Source organism: Acomys russatus, chromosome 11, assembly GCF_903995435.1.
Source record: "Acomys russatus chromosome 11, mAcoRus1.1, whole genome shotgun sequence".
Classification (NCBI taxonomy): domain Eukaryota; kingdom Metazoa; phylum Chordata; class Mammalia; order Rodentia; family Muridae; genus Acomys; species Acomys russatus.
Genome location: NC_067147.1, coordinates 54924098 through 54942078, shown reverse-complemented (window position 1 = coordinate 54942078; position 17981 = coordinate 54924098). Strand labels below are relative to the sequence as shown.

General features: G+C 49.8%; 1 protein-coding gene across 1 annotated transcript in view; it reads left to right on the top strand.

Annotated features, from left to right (window-relative positions):
• The window catches only part of Trappc10 (trafficking protein particle complex subunit 10), a 55617-nt gene extending 40290 nt beyond the window's left edge, over positions 1–15327 (top strand). Inside the window, exons 13-23 of the mRNA XM_051153352.1 lie at positions 52–164; positions 1346–1860; positions 2663–2804; positions 3924–4082; positions 4678–4907; positions 6257–6357; positions 7558–7684; positions 8511–8681; positions 9515–9692; positions 13940–14134; positions 14788–15327. Of these exons, the coding sequence (XP_051009309.1) occupies positions 52–164; positions 1346–1860; positions 2663–2804; positions 3924–4082; positions 4678–4907; positions 6257–6357; positions 7558–7684; positions 8511–8681; positions 9515–9692; positions 13940–14134; positions 14788–15026 (2170 nt within the window). The 3' untranslated portion in view covers positions 15027–15327. The remainder of the gene's footprint in view (positions 1–51; positions 165–1345; positions 1861–2662; positions 2805–3923; positions 4083–4677; positions 4908–6256; positions 6358–7557; positions 7685–8510; positions 8682–9514; positions 9693–13939; positions 14135–14787) is intronic.
• Positions 15328–17981: the final 2654 nt, after the last annotated feature.

Below are 17981 nucleotides of genomic sequence, written 5' to 3'. Positions count from 1 at the left end.
TTGCCCCAGCATCCTCAGGAGCTCCTCCCTGGCCCTTAACTCACACTTCAGCTACTTGCAGACCAGCAGCCTTCTGGCCAGTGACCATCACCTGACGGAGGAGGAGCGGAAGTACTTCTGCCAAGAGATCCTCAGCTTTGCCAGCCAGCAAGAAGACAACCCAGGTGAGGCTGGTGGCTGGTCCTGTGTCACAGGATTTTCAGTACGGTATGAAAGGAGGAGGAGTGAAGCCATACTACTGGCCTGTGAAATAGCCATGGGACTTTGGTGGGTTTTATCTCTGGACTTCACCCAAACAGTTAGCATGCCACTGTGAAAAAGAAGAGTGTAATTTTAGGATGTCTTTCTTAATCACTCCTCCACTTACTTTTGGAGACAAGGTCTCCCACTGAACTTGTTTCTAGACTGGCTGGCCAGAGAACTGTGGAATGTGCGTCTCCCTGCTCCCCAGTCCTGCAGCAGTAGATGCAGGCCTCCATGCTCGGCCTTTGGGTGGATGCTGAGGTCCTAACCTGAGATATGCATGCACACATTCCAAGCACTTAGCCCATTAGCCGTTTCTCCAGACCCACACAAATCATTTTTAATGGAATCCAGAGAAGATCCATATGTCACTTAATTCTTGGCACATATAGTCAGTTTGGTTATATGTCTCGGTTCTCTTTTGATTTAAATGGACCAACCCACAGCCATAGCCATAGCAGCAGCCTCAGCTTTGCCCCTGCTAAGCATGCTTCCTCTGAACCCAGCCCCAGCCTCCTCTTTACTTTCTCAGTGCTGTTCAGTGGTTCTGCAGCACTGTACCTAAACGCAGTCAGGCACTTGTGAGAAGGAAGGCAGAGGAAGGAGCTGAGAACACTGTGGGTTCTAGCCCATCTTACACTGTCTGCCGAGCACCCCGCACTCCCTGGGCAACTGTCTTTCTACTATCTCCATAGACTGGCAAATGCCAGGACTAACTTTCAGGGGCACAGTGGAGCACTTGGCTTCTTTACTGTAGAATTCCTAAAGCTTGCTTGCGAGGATATTTGAGTCCCTTATAGGTGATTGGAATTGGACTGCTGGCCAGTTTCTTTTTGATTGCGGGAGCAGTTGTTTGTTCCTCCTAAATTTGCCACAGATTTGCTGTGGAAATCTTCTATAAATCTGCTGTTAATTTGCTCATTTCCAGAGTTTTAGAAATATTTGTGCAGTCTGCTTTTGTGATGTAAGGAATGCAAAGGAGGTTGCAAAGCTTGCAGTCTTTGTTCCAAGTGCCCATGTTCCTGAGCTGGTAGTACACTGCCTCCCCATGCCAGCAGGAGCCGTGGCTCCAGGGTGGGACATGTGGTGTGTGTGTTCGCAGGTCACAAGGTGGTGTTACCCATGCACTCCTTCGCACGACTAAAGGATCTCCATTTTGACCCTCCCAACGCTGTGGTCCATGCGGGTGGCATCCTGACTGTGGAGATAACAGTATGCAGCCAGATGCCTGTCCCTGTCCATGTGGACCAGATTGCTGTCAACGTCCACTTCAGCATTGAGAAAAATAACTACCGGAAGACAGCTGAGTGGCTGACCAAGCACAAGACTTCCAATGGAATCATCACCTTCCCTGCCGAGGCCTCTCTGTCCCCTGCATCTCAGAACAACCTGCCTGCCCTGGAGTTGTCGGAGATGTTGGAGAGAAGCCCCTCGGACAGCTCCCTGAACACCACCGGCATTATCTGTAGGAATGTCCACATGCTCCTAAGGAGGCAGGAGAGCACCTCCTCTCTAGAGGCGCCCTCAGGGTTGGCCCTGGAGGATGGGGCCCATGTGCTGAGGTGCGACAATGTGACTCTGCAGCCAGGAGCCAACAAGATAGTGTTCAGGACCCAGGTATGGGCTGGGCTGGGCTCAGGACATGGCTCTCAAGTTGGCGGAGACTGGGAGGAGCTGAGAGCGCTGAGGCCCCTCTGCTGCTTCCAGTTCTTGTCCTATCCTAGAGAAGATGCAGCTTCTGTATTTACACAGCTGCTTGGCTGTTGATAAGTCTTTAAGTGAAGTTTGTTCTTGGTTTTGTTTTGATTTTATTTTGAGACAGGCTGGCCTCAAGCTCATGGCAGTCCTCCTGCCTCAGCTTCTCCACAGGCATGAGCCACCATCCCCAGCTACTCTATGAAAGTCTTTATGAAGCTCTTTGGGCTTTCGTCAGCTTTTTAACTGGCTGACCTGTGGGGATTTTCCTAGCTGGTTCCTGTGTGTCTGAAGATGCCCTCTCACTTGTTAAGGAGATTTTGAAGGTGACCGCCCTATAAGCTGTTTTTCTTTGGTGGCTGCATGGATGGCAGGACTGTACACTTGGCTCTGATGAAGCATACCCTGTTTGTTTCATGTGAGGACAGGGTCTGAGGAAGACACTTTTGTCCTCTATGGGTGTGGTCTTGTCCTAGTGGGACTTGCACCTGTCCTCACCCTGGGTCTACCTCATGGGGGCTAGAGCTGAGTCAGAAGCGTCAGGTGCTCAGAAAGGCCTGCAGAGCCAACAGATTGTTAGAGCAGCCTAGGTGCAGGTGCGGGGCTCAGGATAAACGGCTGCAGGGAAGACAATAGCATTCCAGTGAGAGGACAGCTCACCTTTACCTTAGGAACTCGTAATGCAGAAAGTGTCATCTTTCCAAGTGCCTTGTTTTACCCCTAGGCCAAAGAACCTGGAACATACACGCTGCGGCAGCTACGGGCCTCGGTGGGCCCTGTGTGGTTTGTCCTTGCACACATCCACCCCATTGTACAGTATGATGTGTACTCTCAGGAGCCTCAGCTGCATGTGGAACCGCTGGCTGGTGAGTGGAGCCTGCAGCCACACAGGAAGTCGAGAGGGCTCGAGGGAGGCTCTTATATACCACCTTCCACAGCTCCTGGCTCCTCTGCTGTCTATCTGCAGGGCAGCCAGAAAGGGAAGTGGAAGCCACTGGCTGCAGATCTGTCCATGGGGATGCCCACGGTCCTGTGATCGCTAGCCACCATGCTTAGTAACCATGCATGGTGTATCTGAAAGACACAAAGGTGTTCTGCAGGGAACTTGTGCTCCCTTTTGGTGGCAGCACGCAGAGTGTAATTCATGCTCTGATCATGCTTAAGAAACCTAGTGACTATGTCCTGCTGGTAAGCTTTCAGATTAGAAGAAACTGGCATTCACAAATGACTGCAGCATGTTCTAGAATATTAGAGAGCAAGCTCTTTGACTAGGGACACCTTCACTTACTGTTTTCTTCCATTCAGAAATAATATCAAGGAGTGCAGTTTTCTGGTGCATATAGAGGCACACAAGTGCACACATGAACCACACACACTCCCTGTCTTCCCATGCAAGGCCCTGGCTGCCATCACCACATGCAGGTCTTTTATTCTAGCCCCTAGCTCTGAGCCATGATAAACCTTTTATTTGAAACAAATGAACAATACATTTTCTTCCTAGTTAAATGTCCTTGGTTTTGCCTACTTCTTTATTTTCCAGCTTCTGCAGGGCCACCAGCAGATGCCCTTGGGTGTCAGGCCCAGCACCTTGTTCTGGGGCTCTTACATGGGGGTATGCTATGCATGGCCTGCTCTCTGTTCCTAGAAGCCTAGCCCCCCTCCCCTTCTTGTCTTGCCTCCTTGCCTCTGGCCTCTCACCCCATCCCCTGCTCCATTCTCCTGAGCAGCTCCAGTGCCCATTCCTTGCTCTGTTCTGGAGCCGGGTCTGCCTTGGTAACTGATGAACAGCAGTCTCTCACTGCCAGCCCAGGTGCCGCTCTCCTCCCTCATGTGTCCTTTGTTCTCAGTGAGTAAAAGTGAGGCAGGAGGGAATGGCACCCAGGGCTAACGAACTCTGCAGTAAAAGAAACAAAGTCACCTTCCCTGGGCTCCTGTGACTGCACTTAAGGGGACAGTGATATTAATTGCGGTCTTGTTTCATTTAGATAGCCTTTTGGCTGGCATTCCTCAGAAAGTCAAGTTTACTGTCACTACTGGCCATTACACAGTAAAAAACGGAGACAGCCTCCAGCTCAGCAACGTTGAAGCCATGCTCATCTTGTGTCAGGCGGAGAACAGAGCTGTGGTCTACTCTAACTCAAGAGGTGAGGCAGGCCGGCAGCTGCTGCACTTGTAGTCACACACTTCCGGGATGGAAGAGTAACCAGGCATCGCTACCTTGCCGCTTTTGTGGTACTTTGTCTTGTCCTCTGCCATCAGCACTTGTAGGTGGCCTCAGCTAGCATCTGAGTGGGCCATACATTTAGAATTGTGTACTGAGCATGGTTTGCTCATTAGGTGCCATGTGCTGCCAGCCTTGCTAGGCACTCTCAGTGCACTGTCTTAGCTGCACCATGTTCCACAGGGGTGCTTCTCCAGGCCCGGCCACTCCACTCACCACTAAAGAGCACAAGCAGGTCACGCTCTTAGGCTCTAGTCTCTAGCCCTCATCTTCCTTTTCCTTGGGGCAGGTGTTGGTCTGTAGTAAGACAGAACATGCAGGCATGTGGCACTGCCCCATCTGTCTGCACTGTAGGCACTGCCTGGCCCACCAGCCTCCTCTGGAGCCCTGTCTCCCCTAGCACTGTCCTCATTCAGGTACATAGGCAAGAGCTCAGGAGCACCTCCCATTACACCTACTCCTTGCTCACGGGAGCAAGGCAAAGAGCCATGTCTGAGGTGACTTTCTGTCTCCCACAGAGGAATGCTCCACTGCCTTGCTCCGGATCCAGTCCTCTGACAAGGTCACAAGCATCGGTCTTCCCACTGCACCTGCATACCATGTGATTGAGTTTGAGCTAGAGGTTCTGTCTTTACCTTCAGCTCCAGTAGCTGAGGGGGAGACGAGTGTTCTGGGGACACCAGAGCCCCATAGGAAACAGAAAGACACGCAGAGAGCTGGCCATTGCATGATTACCACAGATCACAAGGTAAGAGGGTCTTGGGTTGTGCAGCCAGGCAGCAGCCTCTGCCTGTCTGGGTAGGAGGAGCGTGGAGTCTGCCTGTACTCTCCTGTGCACTCATCTGGGCTGCAGCCACCATAGGAGACTCACGGGCTCTGACATCACTGCACCTATAGTGGCATCATTGTGACACTGGGAGGGAGGGTGGATCCATGGCCCTCTGACCAAGCCCTGGGTCATCTCAGCCAGGAACAGCTCTGGGGCTGGCATTTGTTGACAGCTGCTCAGAGAGACGGTTGCTCAGGTCTCAGGTGCATGTGAAGTCAGCTCATGGAGTATTGCCAGGTGTGTCCACCTCCTATGACATGGTTTCAGTTCTGAGGCCCCCTTTGAGCCTCCCTTATTGTGCAGTGCTGATACAGGAACAGAGGGCAGACCCAGACAGCAGTCACTTTAAATGCACTGTGGCCTAAGGTATAAGATAGTCGATCTCTGTGGAAGAGATTATCCTTTCCAGTCTTCCAGTCTGGTGCTATGATAAAAATGTTATGACCCAGACAGCTCATAGAAGAAAGCGTTTAATTTGTGGTCTATGGTTTCAGAGGACTACAGTCCATGACCATCGTGGTGGGGAGCAGGGTGACAGGTAGGCAGGCACTAGAGCAGTAGCTAAGAGCTGACATCTTGATCCACAAGCAGGAGACAGAGAGCTAACTGGGAATGGTAGGCTTTTGAATCCTCAGAGCCTGCCTCCTCCAGACACCTAATCCTTCCCAGCAGCTCCATCAGCTGGAGACCAAGTATTCAGACATGAGCCTAAGGGGGCCGGCCATTCTCACCCACACTACCTCACAGGCTCACAAGAGTAGTTAGGAAATGGCTCCCTGCACTCTATGCGGAGAACACGTGGGTAAAGATGAGGTCTCCTTCAGTGGGAGATCTGTCCGTTCTGTGTGAGGATAAAGGCAGCCAACCTCACACCTGCTCTTTTCCTGCCCCTAGGGAGTGTCTCTTTGTTCCCACCGTAACCCCACTCTGGTTGGCCTTTAGCTAAGTTCTGTCAGGTGAGGTAACTGGATGGGTGCACTTGGCCTCTTGGCCCTCGGGGTGTGAGGCACAGGTGGTCTGCTCTTTCTTGCCAGAATGCCTGTGCTGTGGGCTGAGCTCGTGTTCTGGGATCCGTTCCAATTCTGTCTCCATTTCTTGCTGATTCTGTGGCTCCTTGTTTTTCACTTGTTAATGTGAGAATATGTTTAATACAATTTCCTCTCGGGACAGTGATGCTGAACCACAATAAAGCCTCTGTCAGCTGGATGAAAGGTGACAGGATTGTGCTGTTGCACAATGGCCTAAAGGTGTCCTCTGTGTCTTTGCAGGTGTCCATCGATTGCCCGTGGTCTATCTACTCCACTGTCATTGCACTGACATTCAGTGTGCCCTTCAGGACCACACACTCTCTGCTCTCTGCTGGAACCCGGTGAGGATGGGATAGGGGCCAACTTTGCTTCTTCCTGGGAACAGACAGGGTGTACAGCTTGTCCCTGTGTGTCACTGGGATTTTTACACATTACCAGAGTAGCTCCCTGTATCCTGGATACCCAGGCCATGTTCCCAGCTTCCCCTCTGCCTCACAGCTGACACGTCAGTGTAAAGTTTTCAGTGAATCCAAACCAGATCTTCAACTGATGACCACACTGTTTCTACCCCGTATCTCTGTTTTATGCTCCTGACTTCCTGGCAGACTAGTTGTTCAACTTCTACAAGGTGTTAGGTTCTGGGCTGCCCAGTGCATCCTCATAGGTTATTGTAGCTGGTTCTGTCACTGCACCGTTGCTACCTGCTAGCTACTTCCAGGGTACTAATATTCGAGGCCTGGTGCTTCTCAGCTAGATGGGCTGTTGTGTACTCCTCAGAGTGCTCAGCAGCAGCACCTCTGGGTGCTCTCACTACACCAGTGTCACGGCCCCAGATGCCCCCGCGTATGGCAATGTCTTCTGGGCAGAGCCTGGTTGCCTGGTTGAGCACTCCTGCTCTAGCGGTGTTATCAAACCTACTGGGGGAGTTTAGAGGTGACTTCACAGCGTCAGGGCCACACAGTGTCTGCTCTTCCTGCTTTAAATGACAACACTGGCAGCCCGACTCTTAGCTCTCACTGGAGCAGCCCTTCTTTCTCATGGACTGATAGGATATGGGTGCATTATAAGAAAGGAGTGTCACACTAACAGTATTTTTTCTCTGCCTGTCACTAACAGCAGGGAAATAGTGCATATAAAGGTTGAAAACCTTCAAATCTCTAAAAGAACCTGAGCTGCTTTACAAAAGCAGCTAGGAAACATCTGTATTAATTACTTGTCGCCATGACAAAAGCAACATAGGGAAGGGTTTATTTGGGCCAAGAGTTGTGGGGGATACAGTCCTATATAGCGGGGAAGATGGCGCAGAGCAGTGGGCAGCTGGTCACCCTGTATCCACAGTCAGGAAGCAGAGGTGATGAGTATTAGTGCTCCACTGCTTTGTCCTGTTCATTCAGGCTGGGGTGCCAGCCGTGGAGTGAGACCACTCTAGGTGGTCTCCCACCTCTGTTACCCTCATCTCGATAATCATTTTGGACATGCAAATAGTTGAGACACAGGCGGTCCTGATGGTTGGAGTGACCCACTTTGTTTCTGTGCTTTAGGAAATATGTGCAAGTCTGTGTCCAGAACCTGTCAGAACTGGACTTTGAGCTGTCAGATAATAATCTGGAAGACATGAGCCATGCTACTGACCTGAGGCTGGTGCCCCTGAACACACAGTCCCAGCAGGTAACTGTCCTCTGGTTTGAGCACCAGATGCTCAGCAGGTCAGGGAAGGCGAGCAGAGTGTCTGGCTGAAGCTGAGGGCCTGGGTCAGTGCTGCACCTTGCCTGTGCCTGCATAGTTCACCTGAGGAACAGGTGGCTTAGAAGGCTGAGGGGGCAGCAGATGGCGCAGGAATGCCTTTGCCATTTTAGAATTAATCCTTGAGCTTGCCCTGCCCCTGGTGGGACTGCCGTGTCAGTATTTGCCAATTTTCCCACTAAGAGAAAGTGCCTGAAAGGAAGAAAAGTTTCTTTGGCTCCTGGTTCTAGCCCATGGCTTTACTCCATGCTCACTTTGTCCACATGGAGGGAGCTCATCATGGAGGGAGTGCATGGTAGAGCAGAGCTGCTATTGCCATTACCTTATGGGAGCCTGGGAGGGAGGGGGCGGGGCCCAGTACTCTTCTCATGCCACGTGACCTCCTTCCTCAATTGCTAGCCCATCTTCTGAAGTTTCTGCCACATCTAGGCAGTACCATTGTCCAGCTGTGACAGAGGCATTCCCCATGATGGAGCTATGTAAGGAGCTTGCTGTGTACTAATAATGATTGTGGAAGCTGCTTTTCATGATCTCTGACGCTGCGAAGCTTATGCAGTCGTAAAGTAGACTCCTCCTTTTCCCAGCGGGGCCAGGCTCTGTGCCAGGCTGCACAGGCAGGACTGAGGCAGTGCTAGGTGTTGCTGAGCCGCAGGAACCCGGGCCTCACACATGCCCCTTTGCATAAAGTGGAAGGCCTGTGTCCTCCCCGGGGCTCCTAGCACTGTGACCAAAGTCGTGCCTCTCATTACAGCTTATCCACAGCAAGCAGTCTGTGTTCTTTGTCTGGGAGCTGATGTGGACGCAGGAGCCTCCCCCTCCTCTGCACTGCCAGTTCTCTGTGGGATTTTCCCCAGCTTCTGAAGAGCGGCTGACTGTCTCCTTGAAGCCCTACACTTACGAATTTCACATGGAGAACTTTTTTGTATGTAGTATGTTATTGGAAGATGGGGTATGGGATGGAAGCGTGGGGCACTTGACGTCCTCTCGGGATTCGGTGGATTCTTTCAGTGTACTGGAGCCATAGCACCTCCTAGGGTGCACCTCTCCTGACAGTGCTGATGACCTATGACTTAGACCCCTGGCCTCCTCCTCTTGTCACCATAACAATATGGGGTATAAGTTAGAGCCATTTCATCTCTACCCTGAGCTCCTGCTCCCAGGCAGTGAGTGCTTCAAACACAAAACAGGAAGTGCTATAGGAGAAAGTTAACTGCTTGTCTATAATCCACCTCTTGTTTGAGTGTGCTGCTCTGAGTGGCTGTGAGCTGGGCACACAAGCCTGGTGGGGTCTGGTTCAGTTAGTGCATTCCCTTGACCTTATGTGAAGGTGTAGCTGGGAAGCCGCGCTGTGTCTCAGGGAAGGCGGCGCTGTTCTTGCCGCTAACCAGTTCTTTTTCCATCTCCTGCCAACCAAATCACACTCATTGGGTTGAAGCCTTTGTTTTCAACTCTATACATTAGCCATAGAGTTAAATGTAGCCAGTGTGTGGCTTGAATAAAGGTAGGAGAGAACCAACTCCACATGTGGCTTCTGATTTACACACACACACGCACTGCACACTTAGCCTTTCCTCTCAACAACAAGAGTAAATGTAAAAAGAAAAGAAAGAGTCTAAAGCCGTAGAGTTGGGGTTGCATCTGAGAATAAGCTGCCAGCGTGGCTCTGTGGCTGTGCAGCTCTACTCTGGCCTCAGCAGCCTTTCTTCTGGCCATTCGGGTGAGCTGTCTTTTATCTTCTCTGTCCTTCCTTTACAGACTCTGTACAGTGTGAGGGCGGAGATCCTTCCTGCTTCCGGAGCTGAGTACTGTAGGACAGGCTCGCTCTGCTCCTTGGAGGTGTCTATCACGAGACTTGCCGACCTCCTGGATGTGGACAAGGATGAAGCACTCGTGGAATCTGAGGAATATTTTTCCACAAAGCTTATGTATGAAGGTAGGTCTCCAGATCTTCCTGGTGGTGTGATGCTCCATGGCCTTCCATTAAATGTGGCATCCTAGAAGAGAGTGTTCTAGACTCACAGCACTTGCTGATAGAGTCAGGGTACTGCACAGTCCTGGGCTCAGGAAGCCCAGCTCTGTTACTACAGTGCATTCTAACAAGCAGCAGCCTGGGGACTCAGGACCACAGGTGTGTCTTCCCTCGAGCTGCATCATCCTGCTCCCAACAGCTGAAGCCCCTGACCACACACTATTCTCTTACTCTGCCCAGGCCCTGCAGTTCTCAAAATCACCCTTAACATAACTGATGAACTGAGTATTTATTATGTTTAAAACAACCGTGGGGCCAGCAGAATGGCTCAGTGGGGGAAAGCACCGACCATGAAGCACCGGCTTGATGGCCTGAGCGAGACCCCTGGAGCCCACAGTGGAAGGAAAATCAATTCTCAAGCATCCTCTGATGTCCACATGTATGACACAACATGCGTGTGCCTGCATACACATGCACATCCATTAATACTAATGTAAAGAAACACAGTGGGCCAGGTATGGTGGCACATGCCTGTAACACTAGGACTTGGGAAGTAGATTCAGAAGAATCAGGTTACAAAGTAATTCTAGGCCAGCCTGGGCTACTTGAGATTCCATTTCAAAAACAGGGGTGGAGAACTGGCTCAGTCATTAAGTGTAAGCTGAAGAACCTGAACTCAATCTCCAGAACCTATATAAAAAGCTGAGTATAACCGGGCAGTGCTGGTGCACGCCTTTAATCCCAGCACTTGGGAGGCAGAGGCAGGCGGATCTCTGTGAGTTTGAGACCAGCCTGGTCTACATAATGAGTTCCAGGACAGCCAAGACTACACAGAAATCCTGTCTTTAAAATTAAAAGAAAGAAAAGAAAAGCTGAGTGTGGTAACATACCCTTGTAATCCCAGTGCTTGCTTGCCAGCCAGGCTAGTCTATTTAGCAAGATCCAGGCTGGGGAGAGACCATGTCTCAAAACAAGATGAATGGTGCCTGAGCAATGACGGCCAAAGTTGACCTCTGGCCTCCACATGTGAATATGTATGAATGAACACATACACATGAAATAAAACAGGGCTGGCAGAATGGCCTAGCAAGTAAAGGTGTGCTTGCTGCACAGAAGCCCGTGCGGAAGGAGAGAGCTGACCGACACGTGTGTGCCTGACTCACACAGCACATCATCGTGCACATATACTAAAATAAGTAAAAAAAAGTACAGTAAATATATAACATGACTTTTTCATGAAAAATAACTGTTCCCTAGTAGGAAAAATACAGTACATGTGACATTCTGGAGCCATTCCATTTTGTTGTCCAGCTTAATCAGAGATAACCACATTTTTGTACTCATCTGGGTCTACTCTGTGGAGAAGCTGTGTACTAGTTAAGTGCATGAGGAAGCCTGTAGAGACGCCCCACTGCCGGAGTCTGAAGTCGCTCGTTTCATGCACCCTTCCCAGCTGTCCTGGCTGGCTAGAGTGGATCTTTGGCCAGGTGTCACTTGGCAGCACCCTGAGTTGGTCATTCAGAGAGCATGGTTCCCAAGTCTGCACACCTTCCAGCTGTAGCCATGTCTCATCTCACAGCATCAAACCCCTGTCTGAGCGCCTCACCTGCACAGCCAGCACTGAGGCAAATGCACACTTTATCACTCAAGACAAAGACTCTTGGCTAGGGATGGGAGGCTGGGGGAGATGGTAACAGGGGCTGAGACAGGGTCTTGCTGTGTAGCCCAGGCTGGCCTGGGACTCATAGATGTTCTCCTGCCCCAGCCTTGAAATTCTGGAGTGACAGGTGTGGGTTGACATGCCTGGTTCAAGGCTGTTTCGTGACATGACATGGCAGCCTTATGCGGTCCATTTTCAAGAAAACATCTGCTCGATACTAGCACTGATTGCTGTAGCTTGCCAGTCGTTGTCTCAAGAACTGAGCTGTTGTGGAGATGGCCCGGTTCAGCACACAATGCGTGAGCTCTACACACTTTTGCCCGCAAGCTGCCTTAGTGCAGCTGAGCCTGGGAACAGCATGAAGCATCACAGTGAAGTGGCTCTGATGTTCTCAGCTGCTGGCTGGTGCAGTAAAAGAGTGGACTCTGGGTACACATGGTGTCTTGGCTGGGCATCTTCACCCCTCTTCTGAGAGGGTTGGAGGCAGCATTAATGGAGGGGAATGGTTGAGAGGTTGGCAAGAATCAGGGTAAGGACAGACAGCTCAGAGTCTGTGGTTCTGTGGATTTATACCAAAAGAAGTGCCTGACCAAGTGCCTTTGAATGTGCTGGGCTTCTGAGAGCTGCTGCATGGTGGCCATGTCGGGCCAGCACAGGTTCCTGTCGTCATTTGAGACTGCACAGTAGGGAAGGCTGGGTGTGTGCCCCTTCTAACTGTCCAGGCACACTTCACAGTTTAAAAGATGCTTATGAGCCAGGCTGGTGGCACATGCTTTTAATTGCAGTACTAAGGGAGGCAGAGGCAGGCGAATCGCTGAGATCAAGGCTAGCTTGGCCTACAAAATGAGTCTAGGACAGCCAGGGTTGCATAAAAAAACTCTGTCTCGAAAAACAAAAAACAGACAAACAAATAAGAAATGCTTTTGGACTTGCAAGATGCCTGAATGAGTCAAAGTGCTTGTCACCAAGTCTGACCACCTGAGTTTCATCCCTGAGGCCCACATGATGGAAGGGGAGAACTGATTCTTGCAAAGTGTTCTCTGATGTCCACATGTACTCCATGGCACACACATCACACACACCCACAAAAAAGAAAATAGAAAAGAAAAAAGCTTCTCTGGGTGATGAACTGAACAGTAGATGACTGACTGCTTTTGGGGCATCCTAAAGTCCAGTTGTGTTTCCCAGCAAGTCCATGCAGTGAAGACTATAAGGGATGTGATGGTGAGTACGGCCTGTGCCTTCAAGACCAGTGTGAGCGTGACATGGAGACAGATGCCTAGAGCTCACTCAGAGATTAGGGTGTCCTGCAGCTGTGCCTGAGACCTGCCTCCCTGCCTGTTCTGCAGCACTGCCTGACCTCACGGCCATCCCACCTGCTCCTGTTGCTCCTGGCCTTCCAGTCACACATATGTAGGCTGCTGATGCTGCTGTGGCTTAGGCAACTGTGACCACATTGCTGCTGGTCTGCTTCTTGTGGGAAGAGTCTTTTCCTGCTCACCACTCTGACCCTGGGCTGGCTTCGCTCACTGTCCTGACCTCAGGCTTGGTGTTAGGATCGCCCTAGATCAATGGAGGTGGTTTTAAGAAGCATGTTGGTCAGCTGGGGGTGGTACATGCCCTTAATCCCAGCACGCCAGAGGCAGAAGAAGGCATATCTCTGTGAGTTCAAGGCCAGCCTGGTCTCCATAGTAAGCTCAAGAGCAGCCAGAGCCTGTCTCAAAACAACAACAAAATAATATTGATGACAGCTTCCACATGCTAAGGCCCTGCTGTGCCCAAGATGGGTCTCAGTGCTGCAGTATATACCATCTTTCTACATCCTGGGGAAGTGCCTGAAGGTTGACAGCATCATTCTCCATGAGTGGTCGGGGCAGGATCCAGGCAGTGCTAGTCAGCTGCCTATCGCTGTGACAGAGGCTGTGATTACCAAAGAACAGTCCTTTGGTTAATGGCTACTCACCAGCAATTGGCCCTGTTTGTGGCTGTGGGACTGAGACAAATCTGAAACATGGTAGTTGGGCAATAAGGTGAAGGAATCTGCTCACTTCATGACATCCAGGAAGCAGAAAAGAAAAAGGACCTGTTCATGAGACAGCCCTTCAATGACACATCTCCAGAGAGAAAGAGCTCCAACCAGGCTCAACTCCTAACAGCCATTTGCATGAACCTGTCTCTAAAACTCACTGATGAAGTTGGCACCCTTGTGATGTGATCCTGCAGTGTTGCCACCAGCTGAAGGCCAAGCCTTCAACACGGGAGACAAGGTACAGCAAAGATCAGTGGTCCTGATGCAACTACACACACACAGATCTGCCTCCAGCCTCCAAATAGCCTAGCTTAACAGTTCATTTATCTGATAGGAAAGGTGGTTTTCTGTCTGCATCTAATGTGACTAAGTGCTGCACTAAAACAGTGGTGTGCCTTGATGGTTAACGCACGTGTCCACTGTAAGGTGGGCTTAGTGATACGTGTGTACTGTAGTAGGGTCTACTGTGACTGAGGGTCTCGCTTTGCTATCTGTATGAATGCTGTGTCCTTCTCATTTCAGTTGTGGACAACAGCAGCAACTGGGCTGTATGTGGGAAGAGCTGTGGTGTCATCTCCATGCCTGTAGCTGCCCAGGCCACTCACAGAGTCCACATGGAAGTGATGCCTCTGTTTGCTGGTTACCTCCCCTTGCCTGATGTCCGACTGTTTAAGTACCTCCCCCATCACTCTGCTCATGCCTCTCAATTGGATGCTGGTAAGGAGTTTACAAAGGGCAGACCCACCTTACATAAGTATAAAGTGGGTCACGTCCTGACAACCCATCCCATGTTGGAAGTTCTGCAAGTTAGCCACTCACTGTCCAGACCCCCTGAGCATCCGAGCATAGCCTCACCCCCTCACTTGTGCGGAACCATTAGCTTAAAAGTACAGATGTAGATGTGAGGGGTTTAAAACACAGCACAAACTCCCCAAACTGTGGGCTGCACAGTGTACTTAGTGCTGGCCTGCTGTTTCCCCAGGCCTCAGGGGAGAACTGACTGGGGCACCGCAGTTTCTGCACTACCTGGCATCTTTCTGGGACCAAACCACAGTGTTAATTCCCAAGTGTGGTTTCTACTGAACGTAATGTGAAAGCTGTAGGCAGAGCCCACTTAGGATCCGTGGTAAATTCTGTATTTGAATAGACTTTAGCTTCAGTACACATTGAAAAGTTAAGACATATTTTCGTGGCCAGTAGAAAATAACACCCCAAACCTAGTTTGTTCTTCTAGTTTTAAAGCCCACAGTCATTCTGTAATAGTCTGACACTTGGGCGACTCTTTCTGCATCCACACGACAGCCCAGATTGGCTTCCCCCTCGCCAGGCTCACTGTGTGGTGCCTTGATCTGACTTCCTGTGTTCCACAGACAGCTGGATAGAAAACGACAGCCTGTCCGTGGACAAGCACCTGGACGACCAGCTGGACTGCAGCAGCGTGCGGAGCAGAGGCAGCACACACTCAGCCTCCAGCAGCGAACACAAAGGCTTGCCCATGCCCCGGCTCCAGGCACTGCCCACAGGCCAGGTCTTCAACTCCAGCACTGGCATGCAGATCCTGGTCATTCCCAGTCAAGACGACCATGTCCTGGAAGTCAGTGTTACCTGACCCAGCCATGGGCCAGTGGAGCCACAGAGTGGCCATGAGTGCACTTTAGGGATTGTGGCTGGATTGTGGTCTGTGGTAACACACTAGCTCTAACCAGACTCTGGCAGTCCTGCCTAGCTACAGACACAGCAGAGAACAGTGTCCTTCAGCTGCTCGGCGGAGTAGAGCGTCACCTCATGTTGTCTATGACACAGAATTTGTTTTCTTTTTTTCATCCCTGACCCTGTCCCCGTGCTGGTTTCCCTAACTCATCATACCCTCCCCACGAGACTGGTCTCCTCCCACAGCCTTTCTCCTGGTGGCTCCCCGTACCAGGCGCCATTCTCTTTCTTTCAGGTGGACCGTCAGCAGACTCTACAGTCTTATGGCACTGTGTGCCCTTCTGCTCACACAGCCCGGTCCCTGGGTGACTTGTGGGCCTCCTGAGGGATGGAACAGTGTCCTACACTCCAGACTCCCTAGTTATGGTTTTATAGTAACACCTTTTGGGGGCAGGGGGTGGGGTGGGAAGAAACGTTACTCCTTCTGTGCCTTGGGATGCCCGGCAGATCACAAGGTCCATCTGTAGAAGCCACATGAGAGGTACTGGGGATGACCAGAACACAGGGAAGTATGGTGTGGAGAAGGCTTAGGTAAAAGTTCTGGACCCCTGATTCTCCCTAATATTGATTGAATATCATATGCACTTGGAATTAAATCTATATTTATTATAATTGTCGGATGTGGGAGTGAAATGTTTTCTCTCACTCTAAAGTCTGCTCATGTATTGTAGCTGTATAATCGACATCTTTTGCACCTTAAGTCTTGGAACTGAAGATGCTCCATCTGGAGTGAAGATGAGAGGGGCCTCTCTTGTGCTCTGGTCAGTCGTAAAGGACTCAGGGCCAGGAGAAGCCCCCGCTGGGCCACTGGGTTGCAGTCATGCCGCACCAACGGGTTCATTTACTTTTGGTTGTAAATTTGATTGTACATATTGTTGATTTATTATTTTTAAGAGTACAGACTAACTGATGTAATGTTTGTGTATAAGTTGCACCAAAAATCAAGGACAAAATAAATGTGTGTTTGTTTTTACTAGTGTGGAAGTCATAGCTTGTAAATACATGCTGTATGTATTAAACATTCTCAGTCCTCCGAAGTGATGTATTTTTGTACACATAAGAGTGCTCTGGCTTCATTGGTGTGGCTTACGTGAGTGGAGCCCGAGAGAGAGAGCTGGAAGAGGAAGGAGCCCCTTCAGTCGTGCTGATGCCCAGGGGCTGCGCTCGGGCAGACATGAGGGGCACAGGCAGCAGCCAGGAGAGCCAAGCCAGCATTTCAGTATTCAGTCTTATCTGCTTTTAACTCAGAAAGGATGGTGTGATTTCCCCCTTAAATCCTTTTCATTGGCAGGAGCTGGAGTAATCCATAAAGAAACATGGACCGGGCAGGTACACCTTTGATCCCAGCACTCGGGAGGCAGAGGCAGGCGGATCTGTGAGCCCAAGGTCAGCCTGGTCTACAAAGCAAGGCCAGGACAGCCAAGGCTACACAGAGAAACCCTGTCTAAAAACAAATAAATTAATAATATACACTAATTGAAACATTTAGGAAACTTATTTTATGTGCAATTTAAAACTAATAAACTTGGGCAAGCTAGCTATGCAAATTAGAACTTCATACTTACTGAATGTTTACAGCCCTCAGAAATCTGTTTGCTGTCCAACTTAACAGTTGCCCTGCAGATGTTCACGTAGGAAGTCTTTGAGACTTGATCCTGCCAGACAAGCTTCCACCTGGCACTGCTAGCCTCCCTCCACTGTGCTGTACTGCTCCCTTTAGAGAGTGGAGTCTAATTCGGAGTTAGCTACTCCTTAGATTTTCATATTTCTGAGTTCTCTGAGGTTTTCTAATTACATATATTTAGAATAAACCAAAGGGGAAATCTAAACCGTTTATGGTAGTTCTGTCATCTGGAAATAGGATGAAAACAAATCTGTCAAGGAATTCCACCCCCCCCCCTTCTCTAGCCACCCAGAAAGTACATGTGTTTGTTTTCAAGATAGAGGCGTCATGAAGAGTCATCCTTGTTTCTTCTATTTGTAGAGGAGCTAGGAGACTGTCGCTGGGTTTTGTTGTCAGGGTATGTGTAGTTTGGTGAAGATGCCGCAGGTGTGAGACATTGTGAAGTGCACCAGTGTTGGCAGACAGCTGGTAGCACACGTGGACCCAGCAGCAGGAAAAGAAAGGCAGTTTTAATTGTTGAGAATTTCATAGGCTCTCCTGTGATTGGAAGAATTGTAACTTCTGACTGTAATGTGAGAATTGTATGTAATGACTCCAGCCTACAGCCTCATTGTGCAGCCAGGAGTGGGTGCCTCTTAGTTTCACACAAGAGTAGAAATCCCATGAAGAGGAGATAACAAGGCTTCTCTTGGCTTTTTCTTTAGCATTTAAAAGAAAGTTTAATTTTAAACTGAAATTAAACATGCCAGGTTTTATCTAAAAATGCAAAGTTGTGCCACTTTTTTTTTTTTTTAAAGATTTATTTATTTTTATGTATACAGTGCTCAGTCTGCATGTACATCTACAAGCCAGAAGAGGGCATCCGATCACATTGTAGATGGTTGTCAGCCACCATGTGGTTGCTGGGAATTGAACTCAGGACCTCTGGGAGAGCAGTCAGTGCTCTTAACCTCTGAGCCATCGCTCCAGCCCGTGCCACTTATTATGAACGGGGCTGAACAATGTGTTTCCCTTAAACCTAAAATAAGCCCTACATTACATTAAATTTTTATTTCTCATGAAGACGCCCTTTCTCTGTAAGACAGCTGGCAGCTGTTCTCTGGGACTGGGTCTAGGAAAGGTGACTGCTGACTTTGACACTGCAGACCTTGGTTCCATTTTCACAGTATTCTGTAATGTCAGAGTAAAGTCGCTGTACTAAGATTGTTTAAAGTGTAAGCATTAAAATTC